The following is a 24,626-nucleotide window of genomic DNA, read 5'->3' as shown; positions in this document are numbered from 1 at the left end:
GGGACTTCCCTGGTGGTCCAGTGGTTAAGACTCCACGCTTCCACTGCAGGGGGGCGAGGATTCGGTTCGATCCCTGGTCGGGGAACTAAGATCCCACAAGCCTCACGGCACGGCCAAAAAAGTTATGGGTAAGTCAAGTTTGTTCATGTATTGGAAGCCAGGTGGACAAGCAAACAGTAAATGAAATATGAGTCTTAGCTTAGTCCTATGAAGTACTGGAGTCACTTCACATTTATTAACTCACTTCTCAAAACAATCCTGTTATGCACTTTACAGGGAAGGAAGCAGAAGAGGACAAATTACTTGTCTCAGGTCACATGGCTAGAGGTAGTACATGAAGCTAAAGAATGGAATTACAAGTAAGGGTTGACTTAATTACTTCAAACTGTTGCGACTTCAGAAGACCTCAAACTTGAAAAGCCTATGTATCTGGAGCCTGTAATACTGCAATGTTTTTCAGCTTTTAAAATCATAGTAGTACCTCTAGCTGTGGGATAAAGTAAGTGTTCAAGAATAAAAGTCAAAGGAGCAGAATGTTTACACATTTTTAGATGCAAGCTTTCTCAGAATGAACATGGCATAGTTGGGAATGCATTGGGCAAGGGAACTAAAAGCCTGGAGTTTTTCCATTTCAGCTTACATTAAATGTGTGAAGAGATCTCTGGACCTTGGCCTTATCTTCTCTGAGGATACTTCCTGCTTATCTACTTGACTCCGTCTCTTTCCAGATGAAAGAGGTCAGGCTGTTACTGCTTAAAACAAATATGAAACAAACTATGGCTAGCACTCTATTGTTTTCTTCTTAGTTTAAAACAAACACACTAGTTTGTAGAATTTTATATTTTGGGCCTGGGTAAGCACCTTCTATATTAGATATATTCTAAGAATTTGTGATTTATGAACACTGTACTACACACTATTTGTATGAGAATATCACCTTTGCTTTTAACCTTTCATGTCTGATCTCTCAATTTACACTACTTTATTTTTAATGGGTAATATTCATGTTTTTGGTCATTATTTATCCTTTTTTCAACGTTACTAAATCCACAGCTCATCTACTCTCAACGAGTGGCTCACAGATAGAGCAGCATTTTAGCCCAATCTTAAATCACTGAAGACACAAAAGGAGTTAATTACAGGTGTAGTCAAAGAGATACGAGAAAACGCGGTATTATCAAAACATGAAGGGACTTTCTTGTGGCTTTGGCAAAGTGTCCTCTATTCTTGACAGATGACGCCAGAAGGGTAAGGAGCAAACAAAGTTACAGAAGGGCACCGAACGCCAGAGTAAACAACTTGAATTTGGCTGCAAAGGCTTTTAGGGCATTAAGAAGCCATTCAGTTTTTCAGCAGGGGTCAACTGCCCAGGTATGTTACAGAATTCTGATGCTGGCAAGTATAACTGCTGAGAGGAGAACTGAGAGGCAGGCTACGGCACCATCCAAAAAAAAAAAAAAAAAAAAAAAGCAAAACCAGGGCAGTGACAATGTGAATGCAAGATGTGATACTATTTAGAAATAGACTAGACGAGACAAAAGTATTGAGGGGGATGGAGATGAAGCAAGAACCAAGGACCTATGAAGGCTTGGATAGGTGCTTTCAAATAAAAGAACAGAGACAGAATGAGAGAAGCGGCTGTGTTCCATTCTAAGCACTTGGAGGCAACAGTGGAACCTCCAGATAGATATCCATTAGACGGCTTAAAATAGGGACCTAATGTCAGCAAGGAGGTGGGAGCCTGAGATACAGGTCTACCACCCATCTAGTAGTTAACTGCCCAGAATGCTTAGAAAAGTCCTAAGGACCAAACGCTATGGAAACACATTTAAGGGACAGAGGGAAAAGAACAGTCAGAGGTAGGTCAAGAAATAGGGATGAGCAGGATCCCCGAAGGAAGAGTTCAGGACAGGGGAAAATACTGGATGGTCAGTGCCAACTCTCCAACAGACACATTATGGATTTGTCTCTCCCCATCAGAAGACCCACGAGGGCAGGGACCTTCTATCACTGCTGTATCTGCAGTGCCTACAGCAGTGCTCGGCTCACAGTAGCTAGTCAACAACAACTTGCTGAGTGAATAAAAGATACGGGTTGGTTCTTCTTAAGTGGTCGCTGAACTTCATAATTAGAAGGCACTGATAACATAAACCAGGGCCACTTTCAGGACACCCACCTCCCTACCCCCTTACCCTTGTCCAACTGCACCTAAGCAGAGCACCAGTGGGAGTCTGTCTCCCAGAAGACAGAAGAATGTCCACACGCAGTGAGTCTACCTTTAACTACGTGATAAAGGTTTTTTCATGTGTAGGTCTCATTCACCCTTTTTTTTTTTTTTTTGCGGTACACGGGCCTCTCACCGTTGTGGCCTCTCCCGTTGCGGAGCACAGGCTCTGGACGCGCAGGCTCAGCGGCCATGGCTCACGGGCCCAGCCGCTCCACGGCATGTGGGATCTTCCCGGACCGGGGCACGAACCCGTGTCCCCTGCGTCGGCAGGCAGACTCTCAACACTTCCCTGCGCCACCAGGGAAGCCCTCATTCACCCATTTTTGATGGAAGTCCTAGGTAGGCATCGTCTTTATGATGGGCACCTCTAGGAGACTTTATGAAATAGCTAGAGCCTATAAAAGCTATATAGAATATTTGAACACAAAATTTTAGATTAAAATGAACCTTATGAGTTATGCCAAATGAAGAAGTCACCCCATCATTTATCTGTTTTATGAGTTTTCACATTTGCTTTAAAAGTAACATACCTTGATTTTTTACAGCTCTCATCCCCACTATAGTGCTGGCACATTTCCAACTATATGTAGAAGGTAAAAGATCAGACTGTAGAGTACCAGATCTTGTGACAAAGAGCCCCAAACAGAGGCTTGCAGTTTCTGAGGCAGAATCCTACCCAGACAGGTGAGCTGCTTGGATCTTGCATCCTTCATCAGGCCATCTCAGCCAGGCTCAGCTCTCTTCACCCATCCACCAGGCCAAGCAAGACTTGTAAAACATGCACAAATGCCTAGCACATTGTAGGTGCTAAGTATTAACTGACTGCAGGCCTGAATTCTTCCTTCACGCCATGACTGTAACAAGAATCCACCTCTCTTCCAGCTTCATTCAGATCCTCAGGGCTTCTCTTCACTGAAGCAGTTCTTAAGGTTCCACATCCCTCAGGAAGTCTTCCTTACTTCCACAGATGAATGATCCCTTCAAGCCTATTATCTCTAAATGCAACAGGCTTTGCATCTCCTACTTACTCAAAACTCCACAAAGTGTATTTGCTACACGGGTATTTATTCAATGACTTTCTGTATTTAGTCATCACTTTTCATTGCTAAACTCACTTCGTATCTCATTTGCATCACAGTTCTTCATCCTGGATTGTGAAGTCAACAGGCCAGGGCGAACCTGTTAGTTATGATTTACAATGACTGGCATGGTGTCACAATCAAAGAGCTCTGGGTAAATGCTTGTGGTGAAAGAGGATGAGGATGGAGATGAGGGTCCTGAGGAAGGGTCCAGACAGGCTGCCCGACCCATGGAACCCGAGGCCTGAATAAGGCCTGGGATCTGCTTTCCCCTCTGCCCTGAAGGGTCCATCTATGGGCAATTCTAAGGCACAGTGGTGAAGGACATGATTGGCCCACCAAGCGCAGTCCTCTGGTCTAGTGGCAGCCCCTCGCCTAGAACACAGTGCAACAAGCATTCCATTTAGAAGATCTTCCTGAACACATGCAAGCAGCATTCGCTAATGGAAATGGAGACAAGGTCTTTCTTGGAAGAGAGTGTCCCAGAAGACACTCTGCTCCAAGACCAACCAGGTCCCTTTAAGGGTCCCTGAGAAGAGCAGCCTGGGAGCAACCAAGTCTTTCAAAGGCTGACAAGGCACAGAGTGGATGAATGAAAAGATAATAATACATGGAAAACAACAACAACAACTTTGGCTTATAAAACCTCCAACTTGAGGCAGGGACATCAGTGTCCACCAACATGCAAAACCAGATATGATCGTAGCAGATGGTTATCAGAAATGCTTTAGCATTTCCCACACCGCCCACATGCCTGCCCCTCAGCCCCCGGGCCACACACACACACACACACACACACACAATATCTGCAGAACAAGTCAGAGGTTGGCATCCAGAGCCTGATGTCAGGACAGAACTCTTGGCACTCTGCACTACATCACTGTGATTAGTCCTATCTAGACAGCAAAAGTAACACTGGCCTAAGCTTGAATGGCAGGGTCTGTCCAGTGAGGAGTCAGGCTGCACCCAAGACTGCCAGGTCTGGAAAGTCTTTCACTTCTCCTACTTCGCTGAAAGGCTGTCCACCCTGGTTGAATGTCAGCTTATACCGTAACCGGATGGGCTCCTGAGCAAAGATAAAAGATGTTATATTAGTGGGGAGTGAACACAGAGACAGGCCCAGAGTAAAAGCCTTTACCCACCTCGTAGTCACCAAGTAACAGTATATGTATGTTAACTCCACCCAAGTGAGGGCTTCAAGCAACTGTTTGACAGGCATACCCTGGCCTTGACCCTCTGGGACTACAAACACAAAGGGAGCCAGGCTTACATCCTGGGAATCCTCCCACGCTTTTGCAGTCCTGGAGACCAGCTAAGAGGACAGACTGGCCTCACCCTTTCAGAGGATTCCATGGGATTAGGGAGACTGTGTACCACTCCCTTGGTCCCCAGCTATGACAATCTGGTCACAGATCTTTCAATAAGCCCCAAAGGAAAACAGACTCTGGCAAGGGACATTCTACCACCATCCCAACCAAAGCAAGACCTCTCCACCTGCCCAGCTGCCTCCCTAGAGCTCAGGGGCCCCCATTTCCCTGCTACCACAGACACCAGAACATACTTTGTGTGGATTGTCAAGCAGCAGCATCTGAGAGATCACTGCTGGAGGCATCAAAGGACTGAAAGCAGGAAGCTTGGAGCTGGACGCTGGCTGTAGTTTCACTCTCATTGACTATTGGGGGCAAAAAGAATCCAACATATAACTCATTCCTAACAAACTACAGCTTTAATGAGGGAGATCAGGTGAACAGGAGAGCTTGGCCTCCACCCCACCAATTGATGAAAGGATCCAAAAGCCCTTCCACTCATACATGGAATGTATCTGAAGTTGTGTGATCAAAGGTTGGCTTCTGAGAGGCAGCATGAAGAGTGAGAGCATATCTTGAGTTGAATTCTAACTCTGCCTCTTACTAGCTCTGTGATTTGGGGCAAAATATTTAACCTTTCTGAACCTTGGATTGATAATTTAATTTATAAGATAGAGGTGATAATAGCACATGCCCTACAAAATTACCATGAGTATTAGAAAACACATAGTTTATTTTTGTCTGCTTTGAATCCTTCCTCTCAGGACAGGCCCCTTGCCCATTTCTTGTGATTCTGGTATGGCTGTTAATCTGTGGGGAGCTACGTCCCTCGAGAAAAAAAACATAACATGCAACTTGGCCAGAGTACCTCATACCCCTTAACATGAGTTACTGGTCCAAGGTATGCAAGTAACACCAACAAGGCCAATCCTAGCCCTTCCTTAGGTAATCAATATGCATGCCTCATGTCAGGGGAGAGTTTCCTTCTGAGATAAAAAGCGATAAGGACCATGTAACTCTGGAGCTGCTGGTAACCATTTCCTGCTTGGTGGAGGGAGTCTATGAGAGAACAGGGTCCAGAGAGGAAAAACAAAGTCAAGAGATGGAAAGTGACAGATTCTTAAGGAACTGTTTAAGAATTTACCTGAATCCAGCCATATCTGAAGTCAGACGTTCAGGAATCCTCAGTTAAATGAGCCAACAAAACCCCCATTTTATCTTAACCTACTTCGAGTAAAGATTCTAGCCCTTCCACCTAATAGATAACATCCCAGCAAAGGACCTGGTGTTCAAAAATGATAGCCTTTATTGAAAAATTCAAAGGAGCGGGCCAGCCGCTGACTCACCTTTGGCACAGCTACTTGAAACATGATGTCCCAGACAGGTTGGGTGGCCGTGCTCATCATGGTCAACAGTAGCACCTGTACCTCTGGGTGGCCAGGGGCCCCAGTCTGGGAAAAGTGGAGCAGAATTCTGAATCCATTCCGGTCATACACGATAAGAGGAGGCAGGTTGCCTGGTAGAGAAGGACCCGACCAAAAGGATTAGCACTGTTACAGACTCCCCTGAAAGAGCAGCCATGCTTGAAAGAGATGTGCACCTATCACCAAATCCTGTTGCTTCTCCAGTCAGAACAGCTCCTGGAATTAACCCTCTGCATCACCATAATCCAAGTCCTCGTTACCTCTAGTTGGACTCCTGTGACATTCCAAACTGATCTCTCCCCTCCATCTGACCATCCAGTACCAGTTTAAGAAAAAAAAAAACAAGCATTTTTTTGAGCAAGAAATGATTACGATTAAAATAATGTATGAACACTACAGAAAATATAGGATACCATAAAGGAGAAAATAAAAAACACCCTTAATACTCCCCAGAAATAAGCACTGCTAACATCTGGGCCTATATTCTTCTGGTTTCTCTTGTATGACTACATACACATAACATCTCTTATATTTAAGTTTACAAAACTATAAAGACAGTAGATCTCTTCAAATTAATTAGGTCTCGGAAATACTAAAGGGATCGTTCTACTTTAGCTAAGAAATGATTCGTAAGTTAATTTTGGGAAAAGATACGTTAGACTAACCATTAAAAAAGAAGGGAGGGCTTCCCTGGTGGCTTAGTGGTTGAGAGTCCGCCTGCCGATGCAGGGGACACGGGTTTGTGCCCCGGTCTGGGAAGATCCCACATGCCGCGGAGCGGCTGGGCCTGTGAGCCATGGCCGCTGAGCCTGCGCGTCCGGAGCCTGTGCTCCGCAATGGGAGAGGCCACAGCAGTGAGAGGCCCGCGTAACGCAAAAAAAAAAAAAAAAAAGAAGGGAGAGTAGGGCTATTTGCATTAACAAATACTCGGATATGTACAAAATTGCAATTGAAAACAGCATGCAGAACTGACCCAAATACGAGAATTTAACATGTCAAGAGCATATATTTGAAAATCACTGGCTGATTCAATAAATGGCAGGCAGCTTGCTAACCAACTGGAAAAAATTTTAATGAAAATCCTTATTTCATGCCAAACATCACTTATCAAAACGCACATTATAAGAATATAGTCTAACAATGAAACTGTCGGAGATTTAAAAGACTGAAAATACTCATGAGGTATGGAGGTGAGGTTATGGGGAAAAAGGTAACCCTTCCAGGAAGGAACTTGGTGACGAAGATCAAAATTTTAAATGTCTACACCCAGCATTTCCACTTTTAAGTATATATCCTAATGAAATAATCAGGGAAGTTTCAAAAATGGATCTCCATTTTTTGCAATGGGTGTTCACTGTAACACTGTTTACAACAGTAAACACCTGGAAACAAATTATCCTTCAGAAAGAAACTGAATAAATGAGTTACAGTACATGTTAGTGGCATAAGAATGAATTCATTTTTAAAAAATCAAGGTTTTGAAGAATAAGGGCATGAAACAATGCTATAGCTTAAAATATTAAATAAAGCAGGATATAAAACAGTATATATACTATGGTGACAATTTACTAAACATACATGCATGGATAAAACAGGAAAATACATCAAGACATTAACAGAACTTTCATCTCTGGGTGGTAACGGTACAGATGATTTAAATTTTCTGCTCTATTCTATCTTTTCTAAAACTATATTGAATTTTGTTTTTAATTTTGTTTTTTAATAATTTCAGATTTACAAAAAGTTACAAAAACACAAAGAATTCCCATGTAGTATATATAACTACAGTGCAATTATCAAAACCAGGAAATTAACAATGAACATTTATTATGTTTAAATAAAAATTAATAAAGTAAGTATGCAAAGGGCCCCCACTGCTGACTTTATTTCCTCTGCCTGGTTCCAGGGCCCTCTGTAATCTGAGCTCACCACACTGAGCCACAGGAAGGCCCTGTGCCCAAGGAAGGGGCCCAGGCCCTAGATCTAAAGACCCCAGTTGTTTCCCGCTCACATACCAGTGTGCTGACTACAGGCAGTCTCACCTTACTTAGCTGGGCCTTCCGTTTCCTTTTCTTTGTAAGGGAGGTTAATAGCTACTTTTCCTGCATTAATGAGGATCATTAGAAAGGAAGAGGATCACCAGCCAAATTCTTCCTTTCTTTCTAATTCCACCTCTTCTGAGTTATTTCAGATCACACTGAACATTCCCTTCTTGAATTCCAAATGAAGATCATCTCCGTAAGTGGATTCAAGGCCCCTAATTAAATTCCGCCTGCCAATATCCTTCAGTGTCAACTCCAAGACAGAGAAAACTAAAAAAATTATTAGCTAAGAGACATGGGCCACCCGCCTTATCCTCTGTCCCCAGGCAGTATCTCTCCCCGACTCATCTTCCCCAGTTTAAGAGCCACCCATACCAATCCAGAGTGGATAAAGCTGGGCATCTAACAGAAAGGGGAAAAAAGGGTGAAACTGTACTTACTGGGCTTAACAGACTCCAAAGGGACAAACACTTGAGCCAGAGGTGTATTCTGGGAAGACGGAGAAGAAGCCAATGGGCCAGCCTCCCAGGACCAACCTGGAGAGGACTTAGTACCTGGTGGCACTTCCCTGGGGATATTTTTCTGTGGAATATAATTCCTGCAAAGAAATAATATCAAGACTGGCAAAAACTGTAGAGAATTCCAGGAATCTGATTAGGTTTTGTGAAAAATAAGGGGAAAAAAATAAATATATATGCATGTGTATATGTGTGTATGTATATATTTTACGAGTGTATGACTTTAGACAAGTAATCTAACCCATGCCTCAGTTTTCTTACTGTAAAATAGAAACAGTTTAGTATCTATCTCATAGGCTGTTACAAGAATTAAATGAGAAAGTATATGAAGAGCACTGAGCGGAATGTGTGCATACAATAAGGACCCAATAAAGTAATTAACGTTGTAGCTGTCAGGCAGTCTCTGACAACAAGTAGCTCAGTCAGATGGTTTCCCATACATGATCACCAGCGTGACGTAAGCTAGGAAGATGACAGCACAAGTTACACTGACCATTCATTCATACTTCATGATTTTGTCCATTTGGAATACAAATCAAAAACATTTATGGAAAACCAAACTCCAGACGTAAGTAACCCACCAAAATTAGAATTATTACTGACCCCATGTCAAGTGGTTATAAACAGTAAACTAGGAAGAAACCCCCTACGGGTACTAACAAGAATGACCTCCCAGCACATCTCCATTTCCACCCAGCTCTGTGGTCTCCACCAGGGACACAGGCTCTCAGGCTGTTGGGGGAAGGCAAAGTGTTCCAGCCTTGCCAGAGGCAAAGGGACAGGATCTATGAAAATATGTTTATACTCATAAACATGAGTATAAAAAAAGTAGAGCACCTCTACTTTTATAAATCTGTACTATAGAAACACTCCAGGTTCCTCCAACCTGGAAGCTATGTAAATATCCACGAGAGGAAAATGATTAAATATATATATGTATATGAATTATTATTCAACTATTAGAATCAGGCAAGTTTACATAAATTGATGAAAATGTATCCAAGATGTGTAATATAAAAAACCACAGTGGAGTACAGTTTGTAAATTATCTCATTTGTGTAAAAATAAGCCACAGCAACACATTACTACATGTGTAGAAAAAAAGCAAAGAAGGACCATTCAACATTGTCTTTAGAGAGTGATATTTGGGACTTTCTGTATTATCTATTTCTCTAGTAATCAAGCTTTGCTTCAAATTACACTGAAATCAGGAAAAAAAAAAAAAACAACAACCTATAAAGACAAAAAACATCATCATCATCTACTGCTGTTGCTCCTTAAACCGCGTTTTGGAGGTCCTGGTCAAACGTGTACTTTCCTGACTTAGGATGCGGAATAAAAGGAGAACACACTGAACTCCGACAGAAAGGAAGCGGCCCTTCAGGGGGAGCAGCATCCCTGGGCCCCGCTGCCTGGCCTCGCGCAGTGAGCGAGCACTGCACACAGGAGCCACTCTTCTACGCTCCTTGCCCACAAGACTCACAGAGGTCCCGGAGACGGCTGTGGGGAGAGGAGATCCAGCAAGTTCCTTTCTGCAGAAGGGCTCTGGACACCACCACCCGGCAGTGTGCTGGTGGCAGGGTTCCTCTTTTCCTGACCGCAATTCTGACTCGCAACCTGTCAAAACCAGGAATGACTAAAGTAAGGCCAGGGCATGAGTGACTATGAGCCATGGTGACATCGTGGCACAGCTCTCCTGACCCCAAAGCCCAGGCTTACTACACTTCCTGGGGCAGGTGGAGAAAGGTCAAGAGGACATGACTCCTCAGCAGACCCTTAGTAAGCAGGAGCCTGGATACAACAGAAAAGGGTAGGGAAGAAGGAGAGCAAAATCCCTCCAGGAGTTCAAGCCAGACAGTAGAGGTGAGGATGAGGAAGAGGCTTTGGACCTCCGAGTCCACGGTGCCACCAGGCTATGCTGTAGCCCTCCACCCTCCCCCAGGCACTGCTGCCCTCATGAAGGTCGGTTTGAGGGACTTCCCCTCTCCTCTCCGGTCCCTAGGAAGAGCTTCCTTACCTTTTTGGTAACTGGGCCATCACTGATCCCTGTAAAGAAGGAACAGAGTGAGATGCACATCCGTAGCTCTACCCGATATGGAGACTGATACCATCATCCTTTCTAGAACATTTAGAAAGCCTAGACAAAACAAATTACCCAAAGTCATTCAACTCATTCATGGCAAATCTGAAACTGAGTACCGGGAGGACCTCTCTGAACTTCCCGGTATACCCAATTCCTTCTAAGAACCGGCACACTCTCACCAGGGGGAATGGGCTTACTCTCTCCCTGGGAATCAGGACCATTCTGTGCCTGCTGCCCCTAAACAGCACCCTCACCTAAGGCTGCCAGGTCGTGATGCAGTAAAGATGGCGCCACAGTCCCAGCCTGCTCGGATCCACTGTCCACCTCCAAGTCAATCAGGGGGCAGTTCTTCATGCGGCCTGTTGGATTCTGAAAGACTAGAAAACAGACAGTTAGGAAAACAAGTCAGTCAGAATAAGAGCAAAGTCTCCACGTAAAGGTTATCAGTTTCCCTCAGGCCTCCTCCCAATCAAAAGACATCACATCACCCCACCCTTAAGCACACCCCAGATGAACCTTCCACCTCAGCTGACTGGCTTGACTTACAGCCTTGAGTGGCATCTGAAATACGAGGTAACCAGAGGAACTGCCTTCCCACCCCAGTAAACACAGAATCCTCTAATGGTCCATTCAACCTGGACAGTAGCAGAGCTGACTGCTCCAGGTCAGAGGCCTTTGAGGTTCTGACCACAGTGAATCAGAATCATCTCGAGTGCTTGATAAAAATGCAGGTCCCAGCTCTAAGTAGTCTTGATTCAGAAGGTCCAAGAATCTGCATTTTAACCAGTACTCCAGATGATTCCGATTTAGCTAGCCTGACACTAGGAAACATCTGAAGAAGGTCATATTTTTTTTGGTGTGAGCTCCCATAAGTAAGCACTCATGAGAGGTGCAATCCAAACCTGGGCACGGTATAGCCACCGCTTCTGTTTACAGCCAAAGCTAGTTCCAGCCTAGCAGTCAACCCGTGATGGCACGTGGGGCAGAGGCTGGCTATATAAAACCAATTCTCAAGGGAAAGGGAAAAGAGGACATGCTCTCTCATTTCTATACCATAACCCAGAGTGTTCAGGGATCCATTTCTTTCCCGGTGTTTGCAGGCTGCCCCACGGCAGAGGGTGGGAGAGGCTCTCCGCACATACCTCTGGAGACAGGTATGTCTCCCAAAGAGCTGACCACTGTGTTCCCAAAGGTGACACGGCCCTCCATCACCTGTTTGTACAGCAGAACTCCCTGGGTGAGGAGGTCATTTGCCTGGAGAACCTCCGCTGAAGAATGAGAGAAAAATCAGAATCCCCTGGTTTAGCTACCAACAATCTCAGTCTTTTTTAAGCCACGCCACAAAGCAGCTGTCACACGGCTCTACCAGGTTCAGTATATCCATGCCTCCTGCCCCCAGATCATGAGATCAGTCCCCTGGCACACCCAGTCACTCAACCCCTGAACCTCAACACTTTCTTCGCAGGATGTAGGAGGAACCAAATTTTTTCACTTTCTTTGTCTGTACTGTCCAATATGATGGCCAACACTTGAAATATGGGTCTTTCAAGTGAGGAACTAAAACTTTAATTTTAATTCAAAACTTAAAGCTATTTTGTCAATGTGGATGCAAATATTAAAAAAATTTTTTGGTACTTTATTCAGTTATTGGGAAGCATGTAGGAAACAAGTTGGTACACGAATCTACTTTTTCACCTGTAAATTTTATAAAATCTAAGTACAGATCAAGTATTCCTGATGAAAATCTGACATCCAAATTGAAACATCCTGTAAGTATAAAATACGCAGTCGATTTCAAAAATGTCAAGAGTATCTCATGATCTGGTTTACCTGCAAGAAAGCCTCTCCTAGGAGACAGACAGAACAGCAACAGGGCCAGGGGCTATGCATAACACTGCAGGCCATGGTACTAGGAAAACACTGCAAGAGCGACCAACTATTCATTTCCTGTCAATTTTTAAACTGGATGGAAGTTGTGAACTAACACAAGGTTGAATTCACCTGGCAAAGTGTTTTATTTGGCATGTGCAAGGTGATTAAAATTTAAATTTTGTGACCTCTGACTTCATTGCAACCGGAGGAAATAACGGGTTTAGACAATAATTACATCACAAAAAACCCAGAAAACCAGATACCATGGGCCTCTTCACATCACCTGCAAAGCATTCTTGCTCCCCAGCACACGCCCTGCCATTTGAACCTGAATCTGAACAAGCCTCCTGATCCAATTTATAAGAAAGCAGGAATTTCAGAAATCTCAGGAACAGAGAAACATTAAATACCATGGGAGATGCCATCGGAAAACTGAGACCAAGAGAAACTCTGCAAGTCAAAGGACATGTTTTTCATGCATGAAGTAAAAAAGAACAGGGGCTACCCATTAAAAGGGACTTAAATATCAACCAATTACAAAGCGTGGTTTTTCTTTTTGATACTGATTTACAACAAACTTTAAAAAAAGAAAGAGGGTCAACAAGGAATGATTAGAGGGAAAAATGCCCAGGAAAATCTGAACACTGACTGGTTACTTTGAAATGTTTGGAATTTGCTTAAAAATAGAATTGGGAGGACTTCCCCGGTGGCCCAGAGGTTAAGACTCTGCGCTTCCACTACAGGGGGCACGGGTTTGATCCCTGGTCGGGGAACTAAGATCCTATAAAAATAAGTAAGTAAAGTAAATAAATAAATTTTAAAAAGTAAATGCATAGACAGTCATCGAACAGACATCTAATAAGGTGCCAGATCTTATTAAAATAAAAAAAAAATAGAATTGGGGATGTAGGGGGGAAGATGGAGGGAGAAAGCAATACAGATAAAAGAAGATCAAAAGACTGGCCATCAGTTGGTAATTATTAACAAAAGGTGAAGAGTACATGGGGATAGAATAAATCCCTTTTGTGTGTTTTGAGATTTTCCATAAAATAAAATAGTTTTAAACGTTTCAATACCTGTGTACAGGATTACAGTTCTCCCCTGTGCCTTCCACTTGGTATCCCCACTTAGACTCCCCACCCAGCCCCTGAAGGCACCTTGGGTGTGAAACCTTCCAAGGAGTCCCTCGCAGCTGTTTCTCAGACCTCTGAGAATGTTCAGCCTTTCTTCAAGCCTTCAATTGTAGCCGCTCTTTCTTCTATCCCCTTCACACCCAATCTACATGGTAAATTTCCACCCTTTTCTATGCTTTCAGACTTGCGGCTCATTTCTTGCTCAAACATAGTAGATTCCTCTGGAAATCAGAAGAATCAACTCAGGCCACACCCTCCCCAAGCCCAACTACCATAACACCTAGGGGCTACTGTCTTGTTTCTGCGTCAGCAGTAAGGCAGGAAGCCCCAAGTCTGTCCTGTACTCCTGGGTGCTGTCTATGCCTAAAGAATAAGACTGTACCAAGGGACTTCCCTGGTGGTGCAGTGGTTAAGAATCTGCCTGCGAATGCAGGGGACACAGGTTCAATCCCTGGTCCGGGAAGATTCCACATGCTGCGCAGCAACTAAACCCGTGCGCCACAACTATTGAGCCTGCGCTCTAGAGCCCGTGAGCCACAACTACTGAAGCCCGCACACCTAGAGCCTGTGCTCCACAACAAGAGAAGCCACCGCAATGAGAAGCCTGAGCAACACAACAAAGAGTAGCCCCTACTCGCCCCAACCGGAGAAAGCCCGCACACAACAACAAAGACCCAACACAGCCAAAAATAAATATATATAATTTTTTTTAATTAAAGAAAAAAAACATCATACCGAGCGCATCGTCATCATCGGTGGTATCGCTTGCCAGCCGGAACAGGGTGGGCCGCAGCTTTTCACACCTCTCATACACGACCTATAAAACAGAGCTTGTTATATAAATTCTCAGTAAGTGTGTTATAAAAAAAGAAAGATCCCAAGATGTGTAAATGTGAAGAAATGGGAAATCTCTACACTGCTTTCAGAAATACGAAATGACACAAACACTCTGGAAAATGGTTTGGCAGTTTGTTAAAGAGTTAACCGTACATGTAGCATATGACCTAGCAATCCCACGTCGAGGCATTTACCCAAGAGAAAGGGAAGTGTATGCTCACGCAAAACCCTGTATACAACTGTTTACAGCAGGTTAATTCATCATCACCCAGAGCTGGAAACAACCCAAATATCCATCAACAGATGAACGGATATACATATGGTGGTATACGCATACAACGGAGTACCACTCAGCAGTAAAAAGGAATACACTACTGGGACCTCCCTGGCGGTCCAGTGGTTAAGACTCTGCGCTCCCCAGCATAGCACAGGAAGATCAGCTCCGTGCTTTGTGACCACCTAGAGGGGTGGGATAGGGAGCGTGGGAGAGAGACGCAAGAGGGAGGGGATATGGGGATATATGTGTACATATAACTGACTCCCTTTGTTATGTAGCAGAAACTAACACACCATTGTAAAGCAATTATACTCCGATAAAAATGTTAAAAATGATAATAATGAACACTGCTTTGAAATCAAAAAAAAAAAAAAAAAAGACTCCACGCTCCGAAAGCAGGGGCCATGGGTCTGATCCCCGGTCAGGGAACTGAGACCCCACATGCCAAGCAGTGCAGCCAAAAAAAAAAAAAAAAAAGAATGGCTCTCGGGTCTCAAATAATAACGCCAAGGGGGAGAAGAGAAGCCAGACCAAAAGAAAAGTGTAATACTGTATCATTCCATTTATATAAGAGTCTAGGAAAAATATACTAATCAGAACAGAAAACAAATCAGTGGTTGCCTGGGGATGGGGAGAGATGCAGGAACAGAAGGGAAGGGAATGAGGAAGTTGGGGGCGGGTGAGGGACATAAATTTTGATTGTATGATGACTTCTTGAAATATATGTGTATTCCTAGTATGTCAGTGATACTCAGTGCCACCTGAAATTTAGTTTTAAAAAGAGTACCTGCAAGGCTGCCTGGTCTGGCGGGGCCTGCCCTGGCCTGCGGTACATGCTCAGCATTTCCTGCAGCACCTTCACGTGGCTCCGTACCTCCTCCACAGCACTGACTCTCTTAGACACCTTTTCTGATTTTTCTTGTTCCTTTTGGGAGAAAGAGGATGAAGTGAGGGAGTAGAAGCTCTGAAGAAAGCCTGAACAAGCACGGAGCGAATGGAGTGTTCACTCAGCGGGTAGAGAAGATGCTCAAGGCCCGGAATTCCTGGGACAGACAATTCAGTTTGGGGAGCTGGGACTACTCCTTTGTACCACCAGCCTTAATCCCTCTGGAAAAGAAATTCCCAAACCTGGATTCTATCCACACCAATACCGGTCGCTGGGACGGAAACTGGTGTCTGTGAAACGCTTTGTGAGTTCCTAGACAGAAGTACTAGAGAAACACACAGTAGTTTCTGCTTCCAGTCACCACCTCGCTGCCCTTCAGGGAGCCCACAGCTGTTCCCCGGTTCAGGGCTAGGTGGCCATCCCTTCTCCCAGACGACTGTGTACCCACACCCTCAAGCACACACACACATATACACTGTCCAGCCCCTGTCAAGTGCTGCTTCTGCAGAACCCCCTGGAAAATGCCCACCTCCTTGACCAAATTCTTGATCAGCCGGTTTGCAGCCTGAAGATCCTCAGGATGGTTGCTCTTCAGAAGCCTTGTCAGAAGCTGAAGAGGGAACAAGACTAGGTGAAACCAATTCCCTCTGTGTCAAACGGCCCAGACTGATAGCACCAGCAACAGCAGAATCAGCACTCATAAGAGCTCGCACACTTTATACGCATTTACCTTACCAAATCCTCACAACGACACAGTAACCTAAGGATTAGGACCATCCCCACAGACCACTGGTTTTTCCATGGGGTAGGGCGGTGGATGTCCCCAGGGAACCTCCGGCAAAGTCCGCAGACATTTTCGGTTGTCACAACTGGGGGTACTCCTGGCATCTAGCGGGTAGAGGGATACTGTACACACTCTATCCTACAGTGCCTAACGACCTCCAACAAGAAAGCTAACTGGCCCAAAATGTCAACAGTGCCAAGGCTGTCTTGGACCACATACTAGGATGTGACAGACCTTGGCGATCTTGTCCACCTTATTCCCAATAGGTATAGGAGTCATTCACTCTTTGTTGGATGGGTGGCAGGACAGGTGGAGATACTGAGTGCCAGGGAGTCTAAGCAGCTGACACAAGACCATCTTTCTCAGAAGTCCATGCCACACCTCCTCCCCTGCTCCTCCCACCCTCTGCAATGGTGAAGCACCCGTAGGAGAGGAGCCAGAGGGAAAGCCGCCCAGAACCCAGCACAGCCCTGCTCATTCTGCCCACAGCGAGCACTAGATCCAAGGGAAGAGTACAGCTGACAGTTGCAGTTGGAAGGCAGAGGGTACCAGAAGATACCCATCCTCGGACTGGAGTCTTCCTGGTTCTACACTCACCAGACCTTGTGAGGGACCAAGAACGCTAATGACCAAAAGCACTGCCACCTTTAGGGGCACCCTGGAGTTATCCCTGGGTCTTGGCCTAGGTTTGGACCACCTTGCTTTTCCCTTCCCTCTCCTTACTGATGTCCGAGGAGCAACAATTCTGGGAGACAAAAATGGAAGGAAAATGGGTGAGATCATGCTTACTGACACTAAAAAGATCTGAGCCAACATACAACCGATTCTTTACTGCCCACTCTCCTCCCCCGACACCACACTCTGGATATGACCGACCACCCACATTACCTACTAGGGTTATCCTTTCATACCTTCTTTCCCTCAGGAACACTGAACAGATAAAGTGAAAGATATAAAGAACAGGACACTTATTATTTGGCCTATCCACAAAGAAAACATCCAGACCTTCAGCTACCTCTCTCTGCTCCACAGGGAACTCAAAACCCACCTCCCCACACTCTCCCACACTTTGGTTTAGGGTCCGGGACATTGCAGGAGAGTCCCTAAAAGAAGGGATCTGTGGAGGTGGGATGAATTGGGAGATTGGGATTGAGATATATACACTAATATGTATAAAATGGACAACAAATAAGAACCTGCTGTGTAAAAAGGTAAATAAAATAAAATTCAAAACACAAAAAAGAAGGGGTCTGGTCAGACTCCAGGTAGGCCACCAAGGTCAGGGAGAAGCTCCTTACCTTTGACTTTTCTTCATCGGCATCAAAGATGGAGCTCTTGGGCCAGGGAGAAGGTGGGGGCAAGATTTTATCCACTGGTAGTTTAGGGTCTTGCTTTATGATTCCTAAAACATGCAACTCATGAATATACGGATATGGGTACCCGTTGACTTCAGCAGGATCCAGTATAAAGCCCAGAAACTCCTGGTTCCTGATGTCCCACCAGGAAAACACTGGTTGACCTTACAGAGATACACCCAGGGTATGATCAAGGCTCTGCATCCTCCCATGAAAGAATCCATGGAACCAGTACAAAGTTGGGGAGGTCAGAGCCAACTAAATCAGAGCAGAACCGGACTGTAATGCCAGTGGTCAACGGGCCTTACACTATACAAATACTGATCATTTAATGCAGGTATACAACCTCCCAGAGCCCAGAAATTAGTGTAGAATCCCTAATACTCCTAAAAATGTTAAGTGAGTGCGTGCGACAGGGAGAAAAATAAGTCCATGCTGAATCCAGGCTCCTCCCACAGAGCCCAAGAGAAAAGGAACATGGACTCCCAGCTTCTACACAGGACACACTCTGGGGCTCACAACACAAGAGGAATAGGCTCATTCTCCAAAGGCCTCACAAAAAGAGAATGGGAGAAGCCTGATGGCCCACTGAAATCCTTCTCTCCCGACAGAAAAGCCTCACACTGCTGGGGGAAGGACACCAAACCTGTTGTCCTTAGAACAGGTTTGCAGTGAAAACCTACTGCAGCTGGAAAAAAAAGAAAAGCCTGTGTCCCTGGGAGAGGGGCAGCAATGTGTCCTGGCCCAGACCCGAGTCGGGATGCAACAGGATCACAAACAGGTCCCACCAAGACCAGGGACACGTGCCTGCCTGAGACTGAGGCTTACTCACAGCAGAACCAGCACCACCACCACCAGGCTACGGGCACTGAGGAACAAGTAGTAAGGGTCTACTGTCAGGAAAGGCGATGGAATAAGACCCCCTCTGAGGTGTAGAGCAACAGGAAGACCCAAAGCTGAGAGCAGAGCAGATACTGAGAGAAACGCTCTAGCAAGTCAGCCTCCACCCTCAACACAAGCTAGCACTAGAGGAATCTGGAACCTGGCATAGTGAGGGTAACTACAGCAACAACCATCTCAAACCTAGCTCAACTCCCGTCAACCGGAAGGAACGATCTGCCCATTTCCAGGGATCAAAATTACTGCGTCAGCCTCTATTGTTGTATCCACTGGACACAAGATCTCCAGCTTTCACCCCAAACTGACAAAGCGTACAAAAAAGCAAGAAGGAACAACTACTGTGAAAAGGGAATGCAACATAAGTAATGGTAGTGAGACCTTGTTTCTTCAGCATCTGGTAAGCATCTCGGATCTTGATGTCTTCTGGAAACCACACTGTCCAACTGAAGAGTATTTCAATGACTCTTCCTTTAACTTTTTCTGTGGTCCAGGAGCCTAGGTACTGAAAAAGGAAAGGGAATTACAGAGCCGGAAGGGACTTGGTGAGACAGGAGGGGGCGGCAAGACGTAACCTTTAGAGAATGACACAGCTGTTGAGAATACGACATAAACTGGTTAGAACCGATTAGGCCCAAGATGGTGTAAGATTTGACTTCCAGTAGACCTTGAACTTCAGTATACGCTCATTGTAATACATTAGCTAAACGACACACCCACAGGTGCCATGACCGTTCAGAGGTTGACCATAAAAGGCCAGAAAGTGAGTGGTGGCCCAATTCCTGGAAATCTCTGCCCCTTCCCCAAAATAGCTGGAATAATCCTCCCACTCGTTAGCCTATGAAATCACCCAACCCATAAAAACTAACCACCCCATATTTCAGGACTGCTCTCACCTTTTGAGACATTCTACCTTTGGAATGTATATCTCTCTAAATAAATCTGTTTTCCCACTTAGTTCTCGGGGCAGAGCCACCTTGCCTGCGCACTTGTATCCCTCACAGACGTCCTATATTAATAAATCTACTTCCTGCCTATCACGTTGCCTCTTGCTGAACTCCTTCTGTGCAGAGACATAATGAACCTGAGCTTCAGTAAGTCCTGACACCAGGTGATTGATTTTAATTAAAAGACACGGGGTTTGGGACTTTCCTGGTGGCGCAGTGGTTAAGAATCCGCCTGCCAATGCAGGGAACACGGGTTCGAGCCCTGGTCCAGGAAGATCCCACATGCCGCGGAGCAACTAATCCCATGCGCCACAACTACTGAGCCTGTGCTCGGGAGCCTGCAAGCCACAATTACTGAGCCCGCATGCCACAACTACTGGAGCCCGCACACCTAGTGCCTGTGCTCTACAACAGGAGAAGCCACCGCAATGAGAAGGCCATGCACCACAACCAAGAGTAGCCCCCGCTCGCCACAACTAGAGAAAGCTGGCGCACAACAACGAAGACCCAATGCAGCTGAAAATAAACTAATTAATTAATAATAATGATAAAAAAAAAAAAAGACAGTGGGTTTGAGTCCCAGCCCGTGGGTTCAAATCCCATCCTAGTTGTGCAGTTTCATTAGTAGACTGCCCAGCCCACACTATCACTAAAGAGATGGCTGCTGAGACCCAGGGAAGTGAGCTGCCCAAGGCTGGTAGAGTTGAGGCACAGCTAGAAGACGAATTATCTGGCACCCGTTTCCAGGGCTCTTTCTGGGTTTCAAAGAATCAACCCATAAAGCCACTAAAATTAAATCCTACCATATATTGGCCTAGGTTAGAGCCACTGGGGACACTCATTATTTGACTGTGGCAAGTCTGGAATGAAAATAAGGTAAAGTGAAAGGAATTGCTGAAACTCAAATGTTTTGATTCATTATAAAAGATCCTCTTAAAATTAAAGGATTATGGAAATAAAAAATATATATACATATATACATACATACATATATATATATACATATATGTATATATATATATATATATATATATTTGACCCTTGTCCTCAGTTCCTCCTGGCACAGAATTTCAAAGACCCTAGGAATTTCCTAAGTGACAGGAACGTCTTTTTTTATTTACAGTGAGCCCCCACGGACCATACCTGAGTTTCTGCTAAACACTCCTGGTGGGCACTTAGTTTCAAGGGAGGGATTGACCATGTGATTAGAGGGTTGGAACTTTCAGCCCTATCCTGACCTCCCCAAGAGGAGAGGGAGGCTGGAGACTGAGTTCAATAACATGGCCAGTGATTAAATCAATCATGCCCACATAATTCCAGATAAAAACTCCAAAACTACCAGGTCCACAGAGCCTTCTGGTTGAACACATGGATGTGTTGGGAGGGTGGTATGCTCAGGTTCCACGGGAGAGGGCATGGAAGCTCTGCTCCCCCTTCACCCCCAAGACCTTGGCCTATGTATCTCTTGCATTTACATCCTTTATAGTAAAAGAATATTAGTAAGTATAATGCTTTCCTGTGTTCTGTGAATCTTTCTAGTGAATTATGGAACCTGGCAGAGGGGGTCAGAGGAAGCTCTGAACTTGCAGTTGGTCGGGCAGAAGTGCAAGTAGCTTGGCCATCCCCGAGACTTACGACTGGTGTCTGAAGTAGGTGTAATCTAGGTAGGACTGAGCTCTTAACCTGTACGGTCTGTCCTAACTTTGAGTACTTATTTTCAGAAACGAATTAAATCACAGGACACCAAGTTGGTATCAGAATTGCTGGGAAGCAGCAAAGGAATGTTCCACCAATGTTAGTTACCCGATAATGGTGTCGCTAAGACAGGTACCAGGAGGAAAGCTACAGAAGACAAGGAAAGAAGGAAACTTAAAGCTACACCCAACATGTCTTGCTATCTCTACCAGGAAACCTGTGCCCACCAGCTAGGCCCCTCTGTGCTCGCCCCTCTAGACCACCTGTCTACAAGGCCATTTTTAAAGGGAGAATTTGAAAATGCTAACCATCAAAGGGCGGGGATCAGCTGATGACCATGACCATCATCCTACACCTTGGAGAGGAAAGCTTTCACCTCTCAGCTCTCACAAACCTGGGACAGCCTGGCAGGTTCTATCCATGAGCAGGTCTGCCTCTGGACCAAGAAGGGTGACAGGAGTTTGAAACCCGGGGGGCATGCAGAACAGTGAGCAAAGCCAAGCCCAGGGTACTCACCTTTGGGGACAACACTTTGATGAGCTCATTCAGGAAGCGGAACTTGGCCACCTCATTGTGGAACTTCTCCCCACAGTGGTTCACACACACCTCCAGCACCTGTGCAGACACAGGACCCCCATGAGAAGGGGAAACCATTGGCTCCAGGGCTCATTTCAAACCTGGTAAGTATTTGCTGAAATCATGACTCAAGACTGAGGACACTAAAGATTGGGAGAAAGGGTGACACTTTTAGATTAAGAAAAAAAAAGAACGTGTTTGCTCTTGTAACTGACAGGTTTGTGCCCAGGAAATAGCTCAGTGGGGTACTCTGAGGTCACCCCACCTTTTTTTTTTTTTTTTAAATATTTATTTGTTTATTTGGCTGTGCCAGGTCCTAGCTGTGGCACGCGGGATGTTCGTTGCCATGTGCTGGATCTTTTTTGTGGCGTGTGGGATCTTTTAGTTGCAGCATGCGGGATCTTCTAGTTGCGGCATGTGGGATCCAGTTCCCCGACCAGGGATCGAACCCCAGCCCCCTACATTGGGAGCATGGAGCCCCAACCGCTGGACCACCAGGGAAGTCCCTCACTCCACCTTTTAAGGAGACCCTTCGGGTAGGTGAAAGCAGTCAGAGAATCACTTCCTTCTTTCTCCTTAGAGGTGGAAATTGGACACGGAATACCCAAGAACTGTTAAACTACGGGTTACCTACTGGCACTTGAGTGACAAATTGGGCCTGTAAATGTCTTCTTTGGTCCACAATCAGTCACCAATATTGAAAAATTCAGAGAATTCATATATTTAAAAATCTAGATTCCCAGTTTCTCTTAAACAGAAGTCCTAGCAACACTGGGCCCAAACTCACGCCTGGCAACAGCCAGCAGGTCCTGCACTGTAGCTGCCCTCTTTAGACTGGGCATGGGCTCTCCAGTTCCTTGGTCCCCCCCCCAGCAGCTCATTCACTTATGTTACCAATCTGGCCCTGTGGGACTTGACCTTGCCAGCCCGGGTCTAAAAAGGGCAAAAAGAAATAAAGCCTTCCTTTCCTTCTCGCAAAGCGGGCTCAATACTACTCTCCAGAAACAGATCTAGAATGGGGCAATCTGAGCCCAGAACTCCCTCCAACCTGCTTTCTCAAGGCCAGTGAAGGGGAACCTCTCAGAGCCTCTTCCCCACAGAAATACTAGCCTCAGGACAGGAGAGCTTAGGTTAATGGTCAAGCCGAACTCACCGTTAAGGCATAAAGAGCTTCTTTCTCTTGTGGAGACTGGATCTTGTGGGCTAGTAGCCAAGGTGCATGGGTTGAGCTAAGGGAAAACAAAGACACCTGGACTCTGGGCGGAGAGGAACACACCAGTCTGGCTGAGCACACCCGGTAAAGTCCCCTCTCCTCCAGGAGCTCGGGTCCCAGAGCAGAGGTGGGATGTGACTGCACACGGCCAGGCATGAGCCCCTGAAGGCGGCCGACTCCCACCCACCCTTCTCATAGCTACACTTCCAGGGCACACCATCCTCTCCCCAGTCAACCCACCCCTACAACTTCCAGACCTGTGAGTAACTTGGTCGTGAGCAGCACAGACCTTGTCTGTCACATGACAACTGCTCAGTTAACACTAGAGCAGAAAATGTGATCAACCTTCTTGCTCGTTTCAAAATGAATATTCAGCAACATGGAGATAAAACATCCGGATGACTGACTCATTTCTTAAGTTCCTATCCAGATACTTTAGAAACCAAATTCAACAAAATCTTACCCCTTTTCCCCCTGCTTTTCCTTAAGAAAGACTGCATTTAAATTACGGAGAACACACTGATCTTTCACATGGCTGCGTACCCTAGCTACATTCTATCCCTAACATTCAGAGACCTCCTCAGGAGCAGTGTTTCTTAACACTATTTAAAATGTATTAAGTAGCTGCCAGTTCCAAACTGACTACTTGTTTTTTAGAAAACCACATGAATTTGCTATTTCTAGAAAAATAATATACTCAGTAGATCATGGAGGTAGAAAAAAACGAAACAACAATCTACGCTACGTGAAACAATCCTGAGAAACAAAGGCATGCACAGTCTGAGGTGCCCCCAAAGTCAAGCATGTGTGTGAAGTCACCTTACCCACTGGGATCAGTGTTCACTTGGTCACAGAAATTCTGAATAGCTGACCAATCCTGTTCTGACATGCTTGGGTCTGTGGCTTTATCTGTCAAGGAAATAAAAAATAAAATTAAAGTATAATAAAGAGAAACAAACACCTCTCCACACCACTAGCCCCCCAAATATGACAACAGCCAAGGACTGTGACATCACCTCTAAGGGATCAGACCCAGTGAGCAGACAGCTGAAAGGGACAGGGGCTTGTACTCATCATCACTGTCAGGCACAGTGTCTGGCCCATGACACGGCCTCAGCGACTGTTTGCTGACTGAATGAACAGCTCAACTGGTTAACAAGCCACTGTCCTGAAAGGGGCTCCATTCCCAGTGCAGGGGATGGCCTATGTGCACCTTCTTCATGCCCGTGTCAGGACTCCCCCACTTTGGCCCTGCAATGAGGACGGGCTTGGGCCAGCATCTGGGCATGGGCCAGAACCTGTAAGCTTCTTAGCCATGTGACAGGAAGACTAGAACATACAATGAAGCCCTGAGCGGCTCCCACCATATCCTCAAAGTAACAGGCCTAAATCTGAGCCTCCTTTTTCTGAAATCTCCTGACCATCCTATGTAAGAAGCTTCTCCACATGTCAGTGGCTTATCCAGTCTGACAAG

The 24,626-nt window shown here is 45.4% G+C and overlaps 1 protein-coding gene across 1 annotated transcript; it reads right to left on the bottom strand.

Annotated features, from left to right (window-relative positions):
• Positions 1-3,290: 3,290 nt before the first annotated feature.
• GGA2 (golgi associated, gamma adaptin ear containing, ARF binding protein 2) lies at positions 3,291-24,041 on the bottom strand. The gene is made up of 16 exons (XM_065893193.1): positions 23,977-24,041; positions 23,093-23,168; positions 21,880-21,978; positions 19,103-19,226; positions 17,768-17,871; positions 16,215-16,295; positions 15,587-15,724; positions 14,421-14,502; positions 11,823-11,948; positions 10,935-11,039; positions 10,615-10,643; positions 10,081-10,214; positions 8,520-8,677; positions 5,960-6,129; positions 4,868-4,978; positions 3,291-4,372 (listed from the first exon to the last, which is right to left on the bottom strand). The coding sequence occupies exons 1-16, from the start codon at positions 24,039-24,041 to the stop codon at positions 4,262-4,264; spliced, it is 1,713 nt and encodes a 570-aa protein (XP_065749265.1). The 3' UTR covers positions 3,291-4,261.
• Positions 24,042-24,626: the final 585 nt, after the last annotated feature.

This window comes from Phocoena phocoena, chromosome 15 (genome assembly GCF_963924675.1).
Source record: "Phocoena phocoena chromosome 15, mPhoPho1.1, whole genome shotgun sequence".
Lineage (NCBI taxonomy): Eukaryota > Metazoa > Chordata > Mammalia > Artiodactyla > Phocoenidae > Phocoena > Phocoena phocoena.
Note: the sequence above shows the minus strand (reverse complement) of the source record. Positions and strands in the feature narration are given on the sequence as shown.